This window comes from Alexandromys fortis, unplaced genomic scaffold (assembly GCF_014885135.2).
Source record: "Alexandromys fortis isolate MF-2015 unplaced genomic scaffold, M_Fortis_MF-2015_v1.1 scaffold_31, whole genome shotgun sequence".
In the NCBI taxonomy this organism is placed as follows: domain Eukaryota; kingdom Metazoa; phylum Chordata; class Mammalia; order Rodentia; family Cricetidae; genus Alexandromys; species Alexandromys fortis.
Window position 1 is genome coordinate 344,719 of NW_026067974.1, and position 18,542 is coordinate 363,260.

At 50.0% G+C, this 18,542-nt stretch overlaps 1 protein-coding gene across 1 annotated transcript; it reads right to left on the reverse strand.

Moving 5' to 3' along the window:
- Positions 1-813: 813 nt before the first annotated feature.
- On the reverse strand, positions 814-15,696 carry Lpo (lactoperoxidase). Its single transcript, XM_050157208.1, has 12 exons — positions 15,295-15,696; positions 14,088-14,178; positions 10,851-11,011; positions 10,229-10,346; positions 9,788-9,917; positions 8,911-9,117; positions 7,415-7,739; positions 6,779-6,939; positions 4,002-4,254; positions 3,020-3,193; positions 1,654-1,891; positions 814-1,465 (listed from the first exon to the last, which is right to left on the reverse strand). The coding sequence occupies exons 1-12, from the start codon at positions 15,368-15,370 to the stop codon at positions 1,258-1,260; spliced, it is 2,142 nt and encodes a 713-aa protein (XP_050013165.1). The 5' UTR covers positions 15,371-15,696; the 3' UTR covers positions 814-1,257.
- Between the last annotated feature and the right edge of the window lie 2,846 nt (positions 15,697-18,542).

The following is an 18,542-nucleotide window of genomic DNA, read 5'->3' on the forward strand; positions in this document are numbered from 1 at the left end:
TGCCAATTGAACCAGGCTCCTCTGGAAGAGTAGCCAGTTCTCTTATCCACTGACCCATCTCTCCAGACCTTGGAGGGTTTTTTTTTAAGAATGTCAACCATGGGCTGGAGAGATGGCTCAGTGGTTAAGAGCACTGGCTGCTCTCCCAGAGGTCCTGAGTTCAATTCCCAGCAACCACATGATGGCTGACAACCATCTGTAATGAGATCTGGTGCCCTCTTCTGGCCTGTAAGCACATGGAAGGAATGTTGTGTACATAATAAAGAAATAAATCTTACAAAAAAAAAAAAAGAATGTCAACCATGCCATAGTAGTATATTCCAGCCCTAAGGAGGCTGAAGTCACCTAAATTTAGGAGGATAGAGAATTGGGAGCTACTTTGGGCTATGTAACAGTCTGTTCAAGGTCCACCTGAGACCTAAGTGAGACACTATGAAAAAAATTAAAGATTGGCCCACATTGGGCCACAACCTAAAGAATGTTCTGGAGCCGCACTTCAGAAGCTTGTCAGACTCCAGGGACTCTCCAGGATGAATAGGGTGTTTCTCAGAGGACTGACGAGATCAGTTTTAGCTCCTGGGAAGCCCAGGAAGCTTGGTTGCCCATGGTACCCCACAGCACTGTCACCCCGATTCACTCTCTCACTGCTCTGTGACATTGCTTCTTCCCCCAGAAGCCCCTTGCCTCCTCCCTGCTTTGAGAGCTCTTGCACCTCTGATTTGGTCACTATTCTCCCCGTCAGACTGATTGGTGCCCAGGACCTCTTAGCAGCCTGACACATCTGGACTGTAAACACCCAGTTCCTTATACACAGCGGTTGCAAGGCCTGCCCCTAGGAAGGAACAGCTGGATGTTTATTGGGCACTTTATGTGGTTAATACCATGCTGAGTGCCACAGGCCATACCGAGAAGCAAGCGGGGGTCTCTGGCTCAGAATGCTTATAATCTAAATTGGGAGGACAGGAGGAAACATAAGGGTCAGAGGTCACAGCCTCAGCCAGCACTCATTCAGGGAAGCTGGAGAGACGTCTAGTTAGAGGAGGGTTCCCACAGCCTGAGAGGGTGGCGTGGAGTGGTGGGGGCCTCGTGGAAGAGCTGAAAAGGCTCAGACAGCCTTTGACCATTGTCTGGAGGATGTGAGACTTGAAGACGTGGACTTAGGTGCCCAATTTGACAGGAACAGGTGACTGAACTTGTTTGAAATGATATCTTGGACCACAGGCAGGTGCCACGTAAGAAGCCGTGGGCAGGAGGGTCCTACTTCTTCACTGAGGCCCAGGGGGAGAGGTCCAACTTATCAATAGCAGAGCAGTCCACAAAGCCCTGGGGGTAGGTGTTGGCCTGGAATGGGTTCAGCGGGACCTTGTTGATGCGGGTGTTATCACAGACAAGTCTTGAGAAGGACACCTTCCATAGAGATTCCCGTTGCTTCTCTGTGAAGACCCCAGGGTTCTCCCACCAGAACCTATAAGGACAGAGCAGGGTCGTGTCACACAGTGCAGTGGCTACCTGCTCCCCCCACTGCCAATGCACACTCTTGGGAACATGGAAAACCCCTCCTAGGATGACAGATGAAGTCAGACCTCATGAAGAACACTGAGGACCCCTGCCTAGGGAAAGGCTCCTCCTGCCCCAGACAGTGATGTCACTTGCCTGTCTCCATCTCGGATCCGCTGGAACTGCTGGCCCAGGAGGCAGGTGAGAAGAGGCCCTACCCGACCCATGTGGACCGGGGGTTCAGCAATGGCCCCTAACCAGATATCAATATTGTCTGGGGTTCCATAGAGATCCAGCAGCTTCTTGGCCAGCACCTTATTTCGCAGCACAGCACTCAGCTCTTGTAGCGTCTTTGGCTGTGACAGGCCACAGAAAGCTCTCCAGGAGTTGTACCCTAGGGGAGAGAAGATAGGGTTGGCTCACCCCAGGGACTTCTCGCTCGTGTTTTCTCTGGGGGGATGTAACCGCTCCACCTTCAGAAGCTGAGAAAGTATGGGATCAGAGTTTTTAGGACAGGGAAAATATAAAGCATCACTTTTCATCTTGGGCAAGGGTTGGACAGCTGACCTGCGACTCTCCATGTGTGGGTCCAAGCACCCATACAAGAGCCATGCAAACGAATAAGAGCAAAAAAGCTGAAGCTCGCCCCAAGTCCTTTAACTAGTGCAATAGTCGATACTGATTGTCATGTGACAAGATCTAGAATATCTCTGGAGACATCTCTGGGCATGCACACAAGGGAGTTTCTAGATAGGGTTAATTACTGTGGTAAGACCCACCCTGAGCATAAAGAAAGAGGAGGGATGCTGCATCCACACCCATCTCTCACTGCTTCCTGACCATGGCCTCACTGTGAGCAGCTGTCTCATGCCCCCAACACGGTGCCTCCCTGCGCAATGGGCTGCCTGTACCTTCAAACTGTGAGCCAGATTCAGCCCGTCTTTCCTTTGTGCTTGCCAGGTATATTATCATGGGAAATGAGAAAAGCATCTTAGACAAGTAGTAAATGGCACAGCTGGGATTCGAACTCAAGCAATCTGTCTCTTAGTAGCAGCAACATTGCTTTCCGTGTGTGCAGAGAAAAACTCCACTAGGTTGCCGTCCTTCCTTCCCTTCCCTCCCTTCCCTCCATTTCTTCCTTCTTTTTGTTAAGGTTTCTCTGCAGAGCTCATGCCAGCTTTGAACAGACAATCTTCTGGCCTTGGCCTCTGGAGAACTGGGATTTCATGTTGATACCACCGTATTTGATGTTTCTATTCTGGGCTTTTAAACTGATTTAATGCGTTAGTTGCTGCTCTTATTCTCTTCCGAGGCACTAAGATAACAACAGCTGTGCATCACACCTCTGCATTAGGAAAACAAAGATTCCATTTCTGGGATGTCTTTGTGGGTTTTTAAAAACGGACTTGTCTCTTGCGTCAGGATTGATTAGCTCCTTGGAGTTCCAAGAGCAGAGCCTCCAGGAGCCCCAGAAGGGAGCAAAAAATGTCTCCAGACCAGGTGATCCCTCAGACCCACTCACCGGGCTGCCCGTGGTCTCGGCACCGCTGGATATTGATGGCGGCCAGGTCGAAGCCATGGATGGTGTGAGTCTGCTGGAACAGCATGTTGCGGAGTTCCCCTGTCATCATTCTGTCCTGGTGTGCCAACTTGGCCCTCTTGGCCAACAGGCCTCGAACCAGAGGATCAATTCCACCTGCAAGGGGACACCAAGGGATCATCATTCAGCTAGGAACAGGGTGAGGGCATCTTAAATGCTGGGCCCGCCCTGCCTCAGATACCTTCTCTCAATAGGAAATGGGAACCACAGGGGCATTTCTGGCTGGGGGTGGGAAGAGAAGAGCACAATGCAGCCTCTCCTTGTGCCAGGGTGAGAGGAGACCAGGCTAGACTTTCTGAGGCGACAGAGAAGGGCACTCAGGGGCTGATGGGTCATTGAATAGTAAGAGGTTTTTTCATGTTTTATTTCATAGGGTCAGTTCCTTCATCTTCCACACCTTCCTCTAGAGGAAGAGGGACCATATGTCTTCAGGAGTCAGCCCCATTTGGCTAAGCGTGAAGGAAAGTCAGTTTCATCTGAGGACTAAGAAAGCTGCACCCAGTCTATGACACCTCATGGAGATAGAAGGTTCTAGAACAGAACAATTTTCCAAGCTCACAAATTCTGTTTTCTGAGTTCAGAGATGCCTAGGGTAGGAAAAGGCAAAAGAATCTTAGACACGCACATGGGAAGCCAGAGGAAGAAGCTGCTATTACTTACTGATCACATCTCGTGTCTTAGGGTGCGCTACACATCCCTCTCATTCAATTTGTTATCCTATGAGATGGGTCCCACTTTGCCCTTATTTTGCAAACAAGGAAGCTAAGGCTCAGTAAGATGGATTCACTTGTTCAAGGTCACACAGAAAGTGTCTGGAAGGTGATTCTCACTCATACCAGGAGTCCCTATGAGCCGGTTGGAGAATGAGAGGCTCAGGCGAGAGCACTTCCCTGAGAAGACTCACCATCCTTGACCAGCCTCCAGGTGTTGAAGAAGAGATTGTGCAGGGGGAGCTCGGGTTCTGAACCCCATGGCTGATAATTCTCATCCAGGCGGTAGATAGCAGAAGGGACCTCCAAGTGGCCAAAGCGGAGAGCAAAGGTGAAGACATTGGAAATGCGCGGGTCTACCGTCTCACTGTAGCCTTGGTATGGAGGGACCCACTTCTGCATCTCATCCCCCAGCAGGATGGGGAGATAGTCCCGGAAGGTGATGATCTGAAGGGAGAGACAAGTCATGAGGGAGGACATGAGAAGGTGTAAACCTCTGCCATGGGAGGCTGGAGAGGAACTACTGCCAAGAGGGCAAATGGATAGCATCTGTACTCAGTTTCCATTCCATGGCAGACATTGCTAATCAATCGTGGCATCCGTTCATCTAATTCTCATGATATCTTCCCAATTAGGTTATACCAATTAGTCACTACAATTTGATACTTTCTGCCTTAGGACCAGGATTTCTGGCTCCAATATTTTATATGGAAATAGGTCAACTTAATAATTAAAAACAGAAGTGTGTGTATCCTCTGGTTTTAGAACAAGGTGTCACAGCCTTATTTTCCTTTCTCCTCTCTATTTATTGCAACTAAATATCCTGGCAATATTTCAACAGGAAATAATAAATGGATGCTGAGCTGATGTGGTGAGCCATGTCTATAATCCTAGCATTCCAGAGGCTGAGGCAGGAGATTTGACAATTTGAGGTCAGTCTGGGCTACATAGTGAGACTTCTATTTCCAATTCGAACAAACAACCCTAAAACGACAACAGCAATGCATGGCTGTGGCAATACGGATCTCTAATAATCCAGTACTGGTGGTGTGAAGGCATGAGGATCGGGAGTTCAAGGTCAGCTTTGTCTACACAGTGAGTTTGAGGCCAGCCTGAGCAACATGAGACCTAGGGAGACTGGAGAGATGGCTCTGTGGTTAAGAACACTTGCTGCTCTCCTAGAAGATCTAAGTTCAGTTCCCAACACACATATCAGAAAGTTGTCTGTAACGTCAGCTCCAGGGGACCTCATGCCCCCTTCCCTGAACTGCACACACAGATCCAGAAGGTAAAATCTGAAGAAGATACTCTGAAAGCTAGAAAAGAATATGAGCTGTCTGAGGAACCCTGAATTTGAGGGATGACCACGTGGTGAGTTCTACATGCCCCCAGATTGAACTAGGTGTAGAAGAGGCTGGTGGCCTGAAACCTCCAACAGAAATATCAAAAAGAAGCCAAGAAATGCATGCTTTTTCTTTTCAGAGACCAAGGGCCAGGGAAGTCCAAGGCAGACTGGCAGAGAGCCCCAACTCCTGCCTCACACACCAAGCCCTCGAGAGCCTTAACCAAGCCTCCCCTGCTCCTCAGTCCAGGCCATGGACAGTCTCTACCTTCTGTGGGGCAGTGGAGCACTGTGTCTCTTTCCTCCCACCCCTGGCTCTTCACCAAGGAGACCCAGGCATGGCGGCTTCTGCTTCTATCAGAGGTTGCTTAGCAACAGCAGGCAGCCAGAAAAGAAGAAACTTTGGTGCCCCGAAAACAGCACCAGCAGGAACGGAGGGGGGAGCTCACATGCACTGGAAGAATGAAGTGGACCAGAGGGGCACTGGAAAGTCCCGGAACCAGACTGTCATTGGAGCAGAAACAAAAGCAGACCAGAACCCATGCACTAAACCTAAGCAAGGTAATGACAAGGTCGAGTAAAGATTCAGATGGTGTTAGAGCCACTAAAATGTTAGGTAATGCCAATAATCAGGAAAGCAATACTTAGCGTGAGCAAAGGTAATCCAACAGGAGTCAATACTGACAGGACTCAAATGGAGTCAACCCATAAGGATTTCATAGAGCACTGGGGAGACCGCCCAGCCGGTAGGGATCTCTGCCTTGCAAGCCCAAAGACCTGGCTTTGATTCCCAGAACCCATTAAAAAAAAATCTGGGCATGGTAGCATGGACTTGTCGTCTCAGAGCTGGGGAGGCAGAGGCAGGTAGAGCCCTGGAGCTTGTGGACCGGCCAGCCTAACCTACTTTGTAAGTTCAAAGCTAACGTATTTGTTTGGCTCTCTGGAGGAATGATACATGAGGGAGTCTGACCTCTGGCCTCCATATACACATATGTACATGCATATCCCCCCAGTCATGTGTGCACACACCCCAAGCACACACACAAACACATGGATATTTTATTTATTTGCTGCAGAGTTTCAGATTGAATCCAGAGCCTCGACTGTTCCAGTTGGGGATACGTTTTAAAACAGGGAGCTGATCAGTGATGTGGGATTCCCCTCTGTATGCTGTGAATACCATTGGTTAATAAAGAAACTGTCTTGGGCCTACACAGGGCAGAATAAAGGTAGGTGTGGAAAAACTAAACTGAATGCTGGGAGAAAGAAGGCAGAGTCAGGGAGAAACCATGCCCCTGCCGGAGACAGATACCTAACAGAACCCTGCTGGTAAGCCACAGCCATGTGGCGATACACAGCTTAATAGAAATGGGTTAAATTAAGATGTAAGAGCTAGCCAATAAGAAGCTAGAGTTTACAGGCTGTGATTTAATCAATATAGTTTCTGTGTGGTTATTTTGGGGCTGAGCAGCTGGGAACAAACAAGTGGCCTCCTACAACAGATCAGACTCTTGGAGAGAAGCAAAAGAGAGGAAGGAGTAAGGAATGCAGCTGGAAGTAACCCAACAGAAAGCAGAGGTGGGTGCTGGAGCAGGCAGCTGGCTGTGGCAGGCGCTCCTGCCTCCATACCTGTATGAAGGCTCCCATGATTTTCCTGGCTTCTTGATAGAGCTTCTCACCATCCCACTCAGGGTTGAGTCTGCTCAGTTCTCTGGCTAATCGATTGTGCTCCCGGAGAAGGAGTGTATGGGATGCGGCCAGCAAGATCTGCTCCGAGGCTCGGGAGTCTCCTAAAAGCCCAGAATGCAGGAAGATGGGTTCTAAGCAGGACCAGGGACCTTCACAAAGAAAGATGGAGCCCCAGGACTCTCTCCAAAGCCTCTCCTTTAAGGTGGATCAGGGGGAGAGGGACAGGCAGATGGGCAGTGAGGAATGTGGTGGGATTCAGAACTGTGCCACCAAGCTGGGATAGAACTATGCCTGTCATAGATCACACAAGAAAGGTTTATATTTAAATACTAATGACTAATATTGGTGGGTGATGGGGTTATATGGGTTTTCTTTGCATTAATTTCTGGACTTATCTTGTTCCACAGCGAACACTGTTCTTAGATTCTTTATCTGGTCCCTTTCTCTATCCCTAGCTCAGTGCTACAGATAGTGGTGTCTTGGGGCATCTTTCTGGGAAAATGCTGGGATGGAGCGGGCTCCTTTGGTGATCTTTTTGTCCCTTAGCCCCTTGCTTTCTTCCCAGGCTAGACTCACCTGCCAAGAAGCAGGGCACTCCAGCAGTGCGGTTGATGACCTCACAGGGGCTGGGCTTCACACTGACAAAAGGCAGGAGGGGCAGTCCATGGTCTGAGACCTCTTCATTGACAATCATGAGGCCCAAGGGGCTGCTGAGGTTTCGAAGTCGATTTGCCAGGCTTGGCTCAGAACCGTATATCAAGCTAGCGTCCATGAAAGAGGTTAGAGCATTGATTTGCTCTCTGGCCAGGGATTGATAGGGTGGTTTGGGACAGACAAATCCAGCTCTGTAGAAAGGCATGCATTTCCCCTGAGTCTTCAATTTAGGGTCACCCTTTGGAAACTGTAGAGGGATGGGTTTGGGAGTTACTGCACAAGGACGAAACGTCAGTGCCCCGACCACCCTTCCCAGGGTCAGTCTGGTTGAAAAGATGCTCATGGTACCACTGTGGGATGCTTGCCAGACTCTGGCCCCAGATTCCTCCAACTGACCTTACACTTCCCAGGGCCCAGAGTTTATTCTATCCTGATGTGCAAGAGCAGAAAGTAATGATACACTCTTTCACAGCAAGAGCTCAAGAAAGGCAGGGTTTCCTGAGAGCCCGAGACAGGCAAACAGCATATGATGTGCGCTTTAGTAATTACTGTTGAAATATCAACCCTGGAATTCCATGTGCCAGCCAGAACGCATACCGCATCTCATTCTGTCCCTCAGAGAGCCCGTGAGTCTCTTACACACGAGAAAACAGTCTCAATAAATTAACTTGTCTCAGCACCTACAAACTAGGAGGGAGAGACGTGAGACTCGAGTCCAGATCGGCCTCAGCCCTTGGTTCAGATCTTTTTCACTACAGCACAGAGTCTTGATTTGCTGTCCTAAGTAAACAAATACCTCTCTAAATGCAAACTTTATGGTTAAGAAGAGGTGACCACCGGAAGCCCCTCTCTCCTGCTGGGCATTCCGTGTCCTTGCGGCTCACTGGTCACTCGGCTGCTTTCAGCTCCCTCTGGGAAAGAGAAGTCTTCCTTCAGGGCAGCATATAGCAGCGCTCCACACACTAAATATAGGATGAACCCCATGGCGGGAAGTGAGGGAGTGGGTGGGACAGATATGTCTTGATAAAATATCTTAATAAAATGCAGACTCTGTGTCCCAACATCTGGCAGGGAGGCCTGAGATTCCCAGGAGACTCAGACGCTGCTGGGTGGGGGTACAGACACCCCCAAATGTCCCAATTCTGTCGACGGTTCACACGCTCATTTCTGTGCCAGCCTTGGTCATTGACAGCAAGCATAGGATCTCACCGTTGAATCCCTAGTGTCGCTGCCGTCCCTGGCCTAGAGTAGGTTATCGTCAAATGCCTGAGCGGATGGATGAGCACGTGAGCGGATAGGAAGCTAGGATGTTAGCATTCAAAGCTCTCACGAGGTCCCCATCTCTGGGCTGGGAATGTGTGCTACAAGGAGGTTGCCCAGGGCTTGGCAGGGACGTCGATCTGGTTGCAGAGGCTTACCATGATGGGGAAGCAGTTGTCTCCCTGGAGACATTGCTCATCACACTGGGCTTTGGAGCTGTTATCACTCCCCATCTCATTTTCAGGGGCAAAGTCCAAGTCGTGGTCCACGATTTGACCCCACTGCATGAAGAGCAGGGATCTGTTTTCGTCCAGAACACCCTCCTCATTCAGATAGCCAAGGATCTGGTTGGAGACGACACGGGGCTGCACATGGAGGGAAAGGGGGTCAGGTCGGAACAAAGCATGCTTTGAAGATTCGGATTCAACCACAGTTTGTTGGGGACCTATGATGCAATCCCCACAGGCATATGTGAGGTGGGATACATGGGAACTTTGTAGATGACACAGTCTTAGAGCGCTTGTCCTGCGCCTACAAAGGGGATAGGAATGGCACTGAACCTCGGTCTGTGCGACTGGACAATGGTCAAGCGTCCTTACTATGGAGAGAGAAAGCCAAGGCAAGCTGATGCTGTCATGCCCGTGAGGAAGTGCCAGGATTCTGGGCATGGAAAGAAGGCCCCTGGGGAGGGGCTGCCAACTCAGATGAGGCCAACAGATCAGACCTGCAGTAAAAGGACAGCTGCTGCACGCCAGGGGCTGGGACAGGGTAAGCGCAAATAGAATAGAGCAAGGAAACCATCTGCCTGGGAGACCCCAGAGTATCAGACTTGGGACAGTTGAGATATTAGCGCCACCACCTGATTTGGCCCCGGGCTCTGCTACCCTCTCGTGGCAGTTCGGGGCATATATCGCCAGGGAGCGAGTCCTAATTTCAGTTGCGCCTCCATTTTTCTTTTCTTTTTTTTTTTTTTTTAGGGTGTTTTGACTTGTGTGTGGCTCATCGCCTCCCATCCTGTACCCCGCCCTCCTTCACCTGCGGGAGAGGGAAGCCGTTCCGCGTCTTCCCCGGCGTCCACCCAAAGGGGCGGGAGAACCCGTCCTCGTACTCCGCGGGCAGCCATCGAGCCAGCGCCCTATTGGCGGATCCCAGCGTTGGATTCTTCCTGAAACCCAGCAAGACAGCTCTCAACCTCGGCAGGTAGCCTCCTGGCTCACTGCCTTCACCCTGCGGCCCTTAACCTGAACTCTGCAGGAGGGAAAGCGGATGTGGAGGAGGGGCCCTCTGCACTGTGGGGTTCTGAAATTTCCCCCACCCCCCTAGGCATGGGACTGCCTGCCTTGGTTGAAAGGACTGTTCCCAGTGGACCACAGTGACCTCAATGGAGATGGGTACTCTTCAAAGGGATCCAACAGTTGTGCCTGCAAGGTCCAAAGGGGCAGAGATGCTTGCTGGGGGAATGGCTGGTAGGGTCACCTGTTGTTACAGTCTCCAGTGATGGTCCGGTAAGGGTTGCTTATATCGCAAGTCACTGACTTAGCAGGGGGATCACAGCCCACCTCCCAGGAGAGTGAAGTCAAGTCCAGGCCTTGGCCTGAAAAAGAAGAGAACCCCAAACAGGGATTCTGAGACACTGGCAACAGGCAGAGAATCAGAACACAGGTGATAGCTCAGTGTTCCCCAGAACAGGGTAGAAGTTTAATCTCTTGAGATGCTCCCAGCAAACCCATATGACACTGGTGGCTTACGTCTTGCCTTCACCCACAGGACACTGGCTTGGGGCCAGAAACCCCATTAATTGACTTTGGCATTTCCTGCAGGCAGAATCCTTACAAACCACCATAACACACTGAGCACAGATGTTTCTTCTCTATCAGTTGGCACATATAACCTTGTCACAATGAGTTCTTTCACCTGCAAAAGGGACACTGGCCTAGCTGTCCCCGGAGGCCCTCTGAGCTCTGCCAGTATGGCCCTTGGGTTTAGCTAAGAAGGAAGACAGAAACGCCTTTGTGTAGAGAGTTTCTAGCAGCTTTTGGTGGCCTCAGTTGTACTCATGATCCTTTCCTGTCATCACAGGGCTGTGAGTTGTCTGTACCTGTGACATTTGTCAAGATCACCGCCTTCTTCAGTTTCTTTAGAGACTCTTCCCACACCTGCCCATTGCGGATGGCTGTGCGCGTCCGGCCTTTGGCTTGCTTGAGATACCCTGAGAGGTGGCGGGAGTTGGGAGCCTGGGTGGTCAAGGCAGTCTTCAGCCTACAGTAGGAACCAATGGGGCCTCGTGAGCTGCCAAAGTGTGCCGGTGGCTCTCAGGAGAGGTGCGAGGGAGTGTGAGCAGGGGGAAGACCCAAGGGATCTGAGGAGTAAACACGGGCTCTCAGTACCCTCCCTCTTGTCTCTTCTGCCGCTGCCACTGGAAGCAACAGTGGCCATGAAGCGTAGTTAAGTCTGACCTTAAGTAAAGCTGGTGGATGGATCAAAAGATTCCCGAAATCCAGCTGGAAGAGTGTACCTGACTGGCCGTGTCAGAACCAGATGGGCATCCTAAGACCACCCAGATCCTACAGTGGGTGAATCCAGGCTTGAGAACTCAGGTCACTCCTGAGCCTTATAACTTAAGAGCGTTCTGGGCGGGGGGGGGGGGGGGGGGGGGGGGGGGGGGGGGGGGGGCTGGAGAGATGGCTCAGAGGTTAAGAGCATTGCCTGCTCTTCCAAAGGTCCTGAGTTCAATTCCCAGCAACCACATGGTGGCTCACAACCATCTGTAATGAGGTCTGGTGCCCTCTTCTGGCCTGCAGGCATATACACAGACAGAATATTGTATACATAATAAATAAATAAATAAATAAATAAATTAATTAATTAATTAAAAAAAAAGAGTTCTAGGACCAGGACCCCTGAGGGCTTCTGGTTCTGTGCATGCATCTGGCCTTAGAACTGGTGTGGCGTCTGTGGACAGAAGCACTCTGCCTAATGCCAAGCTAAACCTTAGCTCTTTATCTTCCACGTGCAATACAAGGATCCCTAAAGCCTTCTACCCTGAAGTCTATGGCAATTTGGGGAGGCTAGGGACATGAAAGTACCCTATTGCCTAACTGTGCCTCAGTTTCCTTGTGTGTGAGGATTTCTCTATAAAGCCTCTGTCTCTATAGCTCTGAAATATTGAAAATGGCTTAGGTTCTCACAAAACCAGCCTCCTGGTTGTATTTATCTCCCTGGCTGTAATGCCTGTCTTATCTCTTCAGGTAGGCCAATAGCTCCAGTTAACGGGGCTAAGGCTTATCAAAGGACTGAGGAGAAAGGCGAAAGGAGGCCAGCCCTGGCCTAACCTCCCTGAAGAGAACCAGGCTGTCTTTTTGCTGCCTTAAAAACAAACAAACAAACAAACAAACAAACAAAACAAGCCAGGCATGGTGGCGCACACCTTTAATCCCAGAACTTGGGAGGCAAAGGCAGACAGATCTCTGTGAGTTTGAGGCCAACTTAGTCTACAAAGTGAGTTCCAGGACAGCTAGGGCTACACAGAAACCCTGTCTCAAAAAAAAAAAAACCAAACCAAAATAGAACAACAACAAAACAAACAAAAACGAAACAAGAAAAAAACCCACAAGCTTTTGCCATGCAACAACTTTGGCTAGTCTTGATATGTAGACCAGGTTGGCCTCAGATTCACAGAGACATGCCTGCCTCTGACCCTTGGGTGCCTGGATTAAAGTCACACAACACCACACACGTCTTTTTTCTGTTTTTATGAGACAGTATGCTCAATAGTCCAGAGGGGGTGGGGTCAGGTCTAAAGCCAGACACCCCAAACAGAGGCTTGGAGTGCTCAGTGCAGGCCAGAGAATTTTCCAGGTCTTTGAGTTGGTAATTGATTTCTTTGTGTACTCAGAAAAGAAGTACACAAGCCACCGAGCTGTTCAGAACTGGTGGAGTTACCATCCCCGGCTTCCCTGTTCCTCTTTCTGCTCAGCCCCCAAGGAGCGTCGGAGGAGTCCTGGAACAAGGGAGAGGACCTCTGGGCCCCCTCTTGTCACCACAGAGCCCAGGGCTTCAGAACCAAGGCAGTCATCAGCTTGGGATTTTACCTCCTCCGGCTGACCTTTGAAGTCCTGAAATGATACCATTTCTGCGGGACTAAAAGCAATCTAAAAGCCACCAAAAGAATCGTGGAATAGAGAGCTCATCCAGGGATGAGGCTGAGAAAAGCCCGATCTAGAAACAGAACTATGAAGGGTTGAAGATGCCTTCTGCTCGATGCAGTGGCCACGCCCCTTCCTAGCTTCCCTAGGCTTTGCACTTGCTAGACCAGCATTCTCTCACTGAGCTGCATTCTCAGCTCTCCCTTTTCCTGAGACAGGAGCCTACTGAGTCGCTGATGGCCTGGGCTGCCCTTGAACTCACTCCATAGCCCAGACTAGCCTTGAACTTGCCATCCTACTGCCCCAGCCTCCTGAGTAGCTGGGATTATAGAACTGCGCCGCCAGGCTTGACCACAGACAGCTCTTGTTCTTCAACAACTCTACTCGTGGAAGACTGATTTCCTGAGGGGAGAGCCCGGTCCACATTGCAGTTTCTAGAGTCCCAGCCCCCTTCCCAGAGTGGGTGGTGTCTTGGTTTGCGATCCATCAGGGGGGTTTATGTGCTCCTTGCCCAGCTGCTGTGGGTGCAGCCCCCAAACGCTCAGCCCTGTAGACTTGTTTTGCTTTGCTCCTGAACTCTGGCGGCTGCCTGGTTGGAGGTTCCCAGCAATAGCGCCAGCATCTTAACTCTTGCCACGGGAGCCCCAAGCCTGGGGCCACATCAGCCACACGTGGGTATCTGGAAACTCTACACCCTTGTTCCAAGGTGGGACAGACTCCACGGTACACCTTATACCCTGGGAATCTCTGGGTGGTGGTGGATCGGTCAGGCTGAGGCTGGGCTTCAAACCGCATTCTCACTTAAGTTTGCTTTAAGCTGCGACGTCCTTGAGAGAACTTTTCTCGTCAGTTCCCTGCACTGACCCGAGGCAGACTATAGTAGATAAACGAAAAACCTTCTGAATCTGGCAGGTGTAACCAAAGGGAACCTGGGCCACGTGGAGGGAAGTCCTTGCAGGGTAAGGTTAGCCGTCCCCCTCGAGGCCCCTTAGAAGCTAGGGTTTTAGGATTTGGAAGCTACTGTTCCTGTTTGCTGCATACTTGGTGGGGGTGGGGTGGAGAGCGGTGGCAAGGCAAGTTTTATAATTGCTTTGGCTCACTGACTTGCTGGGGCTGGTCTGGGTGCCCTTGTCCTTCACAGGAAGCCAGAGAAGGAAGTTCACACACACGTGCACACGTGTCTCACTTACCTGGTCCGGGAATCCATGAAGGCCTTGTTGACCCAGACCTTGACCTCATCCACAGTTTCGCGCAGGGTGGCAGCGGCACTGGCTGAGGAAGCTTGGGGAGGGAAAAGCAAAAGGCAGGATATCACATATCACTCTTTTGAGACGCTCTTTGCTTCCGCTTCCCTCTCAGCCAGGACCTCCTCTCTCAAACCTGAGCAGGTGGGGGGATCAAGGATATTTTACAAGACCCCTTAAAGCCATGGTTCTCAACCTTCCTAACGCTGCGACCCTTTAATACCGTTCCTCATGTTAGGGCGACTCCCCAGCCATTATTATTTCCTGTGCTACTCCACGACTGTAATTTTGCTACTGTTATGAATTATAATGTAAATAGCCGATATTTCCAACGGTCTTAAGTGACAGCCATGAAAGGGTCCGTTCAACTCTCCACAGGGGTCGCGACCCACAGGTTGAGAACAATAGACTTAAAAGAAGGCGGTAAAGAACGGGAAGAGTCTAGCCTGCTCTTCAGCAAGATGTCAAAATTGCTTTTTGGAATTCCAGGGGAGTGTCCAGGAGAGGACAATAGGGTGTCCCCAGGAACAAGACAACAGGACGTGCAGTGTGACCACTCAGCTTGGGCTGCCTGGTTTCTGGTGTGAGACGGTCTTGTGGACACTTAAGCAAGCCTATCAGAATTTACCCCATTGGAGCAAGGAAGGCAAGGACACATAAAGGAGAGTTGTGTTCTTTGAGTCCCCCTAAGGGTGGGGTGTGAAGTATGAGAGGCAGCCTCTATTCCCCATGAGGAGAGTGTAGTGGGTTAAACGGTGTCCGATTGGAAGTTCAGCGTTATTTCCAAACAGTCTCTGCCGATGAGATCAATTCAGAGGTCATGCTGATTAGGGTGAACCCAAAGCCCAGAGACTGATGGATGTAGGAAAGGACACCGAGAGAAGGCATGTAGAGCCGGGGTTGGGGAGGTAGCTACAAGCCAAGGATACTAAAGATGCCTGGAACCATCAGAAGCCAGAAGAGGCAAGGGACCGCCCCTCCACCCCATCCCACTTAGAGCCTTCAGGAGGATCGTGACCCTTCCATTACCTTCCTTTTGGATTTCCAGCCTTCTGGGATGCGTGAGAATGAATCTGTATTTTCTGCAGCCATCCAGCTCCTACTGCTTTTGTCCCAGCCTTATTCCAAGAAGCAAATACAGTATGACACTCACCATTACTGGCTGCCGCTGCCGTCTGGAGCAAGGTCAGGGAAGCTAGGAGGGCCGGGAGATGCAGAAGGACTTTCATTGCTGAAAAGAGACAAGGGTCATACTAGGAGCCTCAGTGGGGTGCCACAGAAAGAGATGGAATCTCAGAAAGCAGAGAAAACCTGGGTGAGACCAGATGCCCTGGCCACAAAAGCTTGCAGTGTGCATAGGCTGGAAGTGTGCCAGGCTGGGAGAGCCCAAAGATGCAAGCAAAGAAGCTTTGGGGTCTGAGGCCCTGAGTTATAGCTCTGCATTGGCCCCACCCAGCGCCATGAGCCTGGGCAAGTTACTTAACACTGGACCACAGGCCTGCTAGTAAGGGGGCAGAGTCAAATACTCCAGATGTCCCATTCTGCCAGGGGAGCCTGGACTTGTTACGTCACAGATAGGAGAAGTATTTCTGAAGCCCAGTTCTTATCATTTCTTCTCCAGATAGCTTGCTTCCTGCTAGCCAGGCTCCTCCTAGGTAGCACAGGGCAAGGGCTGGAAGGAGACGCCACGCCTTTCCTCAGAAATTCCACAGGGTTTTCCCCTCCCTCAAAAAAATCAATTCGGCGGGAACATATGGAAGAATGTCGGGGCACACCTGAGCTTCCCTGGGCCTACAGCGGTGTCTGGGACTGCCTGCAGTGGGTCAGCCTCTACATCATGACTTTTTACTCCAAGCCTAAATCGCCAGACTAAAATCTGAGCAGTCTTGTCTCCTTTTTCTTTCTCTTCCCCTTCCTTCTTCCTCCAATCCTTTCTTGACTTCTGTCCCCACTCCCCCTCTCCCTCCCCTTTTCTGCTGGTGACCCAAGGCTTGTCTACATTATACGGGTACCCTACCACTAAGCAGTATGCCTGGCCCTCTAAGACAGCCCCCCCCCCCGTTGAATGTGTCTTTCATGGGCTAACTTTAGAAATAAAGTGAGATATGAATCAATAACTCTCAGGCCAAGAATTTTCTTTTCAAGACAGAGTTTCTCTGTGAAGCCCCAAGTGTACTAGAACTCACTCTGCAGACCAGGCTCACCTTGAACTCACAAAGATCCAACTGCTTCTGCCTCCTGGGTGCTGGGATTAAAGACTTATGCCAATATACCCAGCGAATTTTTTTTTATATCCAAGATGAATTCTCTGTGAGTGTGTGTGTGTGTGTGTGTGTGTGTGTGTGTGTGTGTGTGGTGCTGGGGGCTGAACTAAGGCTTTGCCCATGCTAGTCAATTGTTTTATCACTGAACTATTGTCCCTGCCCCAAGACAAAACTTCCAATAACTCAATTCCTCAGTGGGTTCTTGTTCTTCTTTTGTCTGACCCCTAGTAGGAAGAGGTTCTGTGACTTTCTAGTCCTCTGCTCTTCCTCCCTTTGTTTCACGTCTCAGTACGTAGCCCAGGCTGTCCTTGAACTCACGTCTCAGCCTGAGCACTAGGATTACAGGTGTGGACCCCACATCTTTCTGTTACCACTCCTTTGTGACTACAGGACTCTCACAGTGACCGTTGAGTAAAGCAAATATGGTTTTACAATATCACTGAGGTGGTTCTGTTTTTAACAGCATTTACAAACCCAGCACAAATATCTCCACCGTAACCATGTAAACCACACAGCACAGAGATGCTGAGCTTGCAACAAAGCTCTAGAAAGTTTTGTTGTAAACTTTGCAAAACCTGTAAAATCTCTCAAACCCACCCAACACCACCCTCCCATTTCCTCTTCTTTCCAATCATCATATCTGATTAGGAACCACTGCTACTCATTTCTCTTGAGACACATGAATACTCTCATCACTAGGAAGACAACGAAAAAATTTAAGGCCAAAGCTGAATTATTTTCCGTGTCATGGCCAAGGTTCCCGACTGGCATGAAGGAACAGTGTGGGGCTAAAAGCAGAACCAGGCAAATATGGGGTTGTAACACTGGAAACTAGGTGCACAGATAGCCTGGAAAGACCGTCTGTAGCCCAACACAGCCTGGATAAAGCATAGAGGAGTATTGGGTTTCTATGCTACTTAAGGTCTAGTGTTGAGTTTAGGCATGTCCCAAATCCGTCAGTCTCCATCTTCCCCTGAGACTCAGCATGCTCTTAAGAGAGACCCATAGTCTCCTTCCCCTCAATGTGTGTGTGGGGGGGCAGGACCAACACAACCTCATGCCTCTACTCAAGCAATGTCTCTGCCTCCTGCACACCTATGTGCTCTCAACACCCCAGCCAGATGTTCCCTTCTTGGCGAAGTTGAATCCTCTGGGAAAAGTTAGGTCGTTCCCGTCCTGTCCCAGCTCAGTATTTTACTCATATCTTTGCATGTCTGTTTCCATAGGAGACCACGAGTTCCTGGAAGCCAATGCCTTACTTCGTCCTTCTGTGTTCTCGCGTGTCTAAGCATAGCATCGGCACAGAATAGCACCAAGCACACGCTGAGTACGTGACGCAGTGAAGGAGTTGAGCATCTGGAGGTTTCACGGGGTCAGGGCACAGACAGTCTCTTCACCAAGTTCTCATACTGCAGTGTGTATAAGAATCACATACTACAAGTGATTTACAAATCGCCAAGGAGGTTGGAAGACTGAGCGGGAAGGGATTGTTAGAGTTGATTTCCACCAGTGGGAAGAGTTTGTGGAGGTTGATGGTGGAATGAGACAACCAGAAAACCAATAAACTCATCTCTAGGAGGAACAATGCTTGCCTTTCAGACAGCGCCAGAATAGAGGGGAGAGCAGAGGCGATGGTTGCAATATTATGGCAGATGATATGTATCTCTATGTTTCATATATTATATATCTCATGTGATATGTGATCACACAGGCATGCACACGCACACACACATACACACACACACGATTTTCATCTACAGTAGTTCCTGGCCCATAACTCCCTCTCTAAATCAGGATATAGAAACTGTGATTTCTTTTTCCTGAGGAACATCCCAGAAACTCTCTAGTCCCCTCTACCCCCAGCCAACTTTCTGTATTGGTACTGACCATGAAATTCTCAGAACTACATCATCTGATAATGGACCATAACCCTCCGATTTCAGAAGGGGTCCTGCCCTGTGTCTGGGAGGAGGAAGGAAAGAATGCTGCTCAGAGAAGCTAAGAAGAATCTCAACAGACAAGCCTTGCTGGGATTCCCCGCTCAGCCTATTAGCAGTAGGTCTAGGTGGCTGTTTGGGCTTCTAGAGTGCTCATGCCAAAAAGTCTTCACAGAACTCCACAGGGCTTCCGAATGGTT

Excerpts from the sequence above, each read along its gene's own strand:
- Lpo (XM_050157208.1), bottom strand. The coding sequence starts at position 15,370 with ATGAAAGTCCTTCTGCATCTCCCGGCCCTCCTAGCTTCCCTGACCTTG. Across the intron at positions 14,179-15,294 it reads GGCAGCGGCAGCCAGTAATG|CTTCCTCAGCCAGTGCCGCT; the intron begins GTGAGTGTCATA and ends TCCCTCCCCAAG. Across the intron at positions 7,740-8,910 it reads ACAACTGCTTCCCCATCATG|TTTCCAAAGGGTGACCCTAA; the intron begins GTAAGCCTCTGC and ends ATCCCTCTACAG.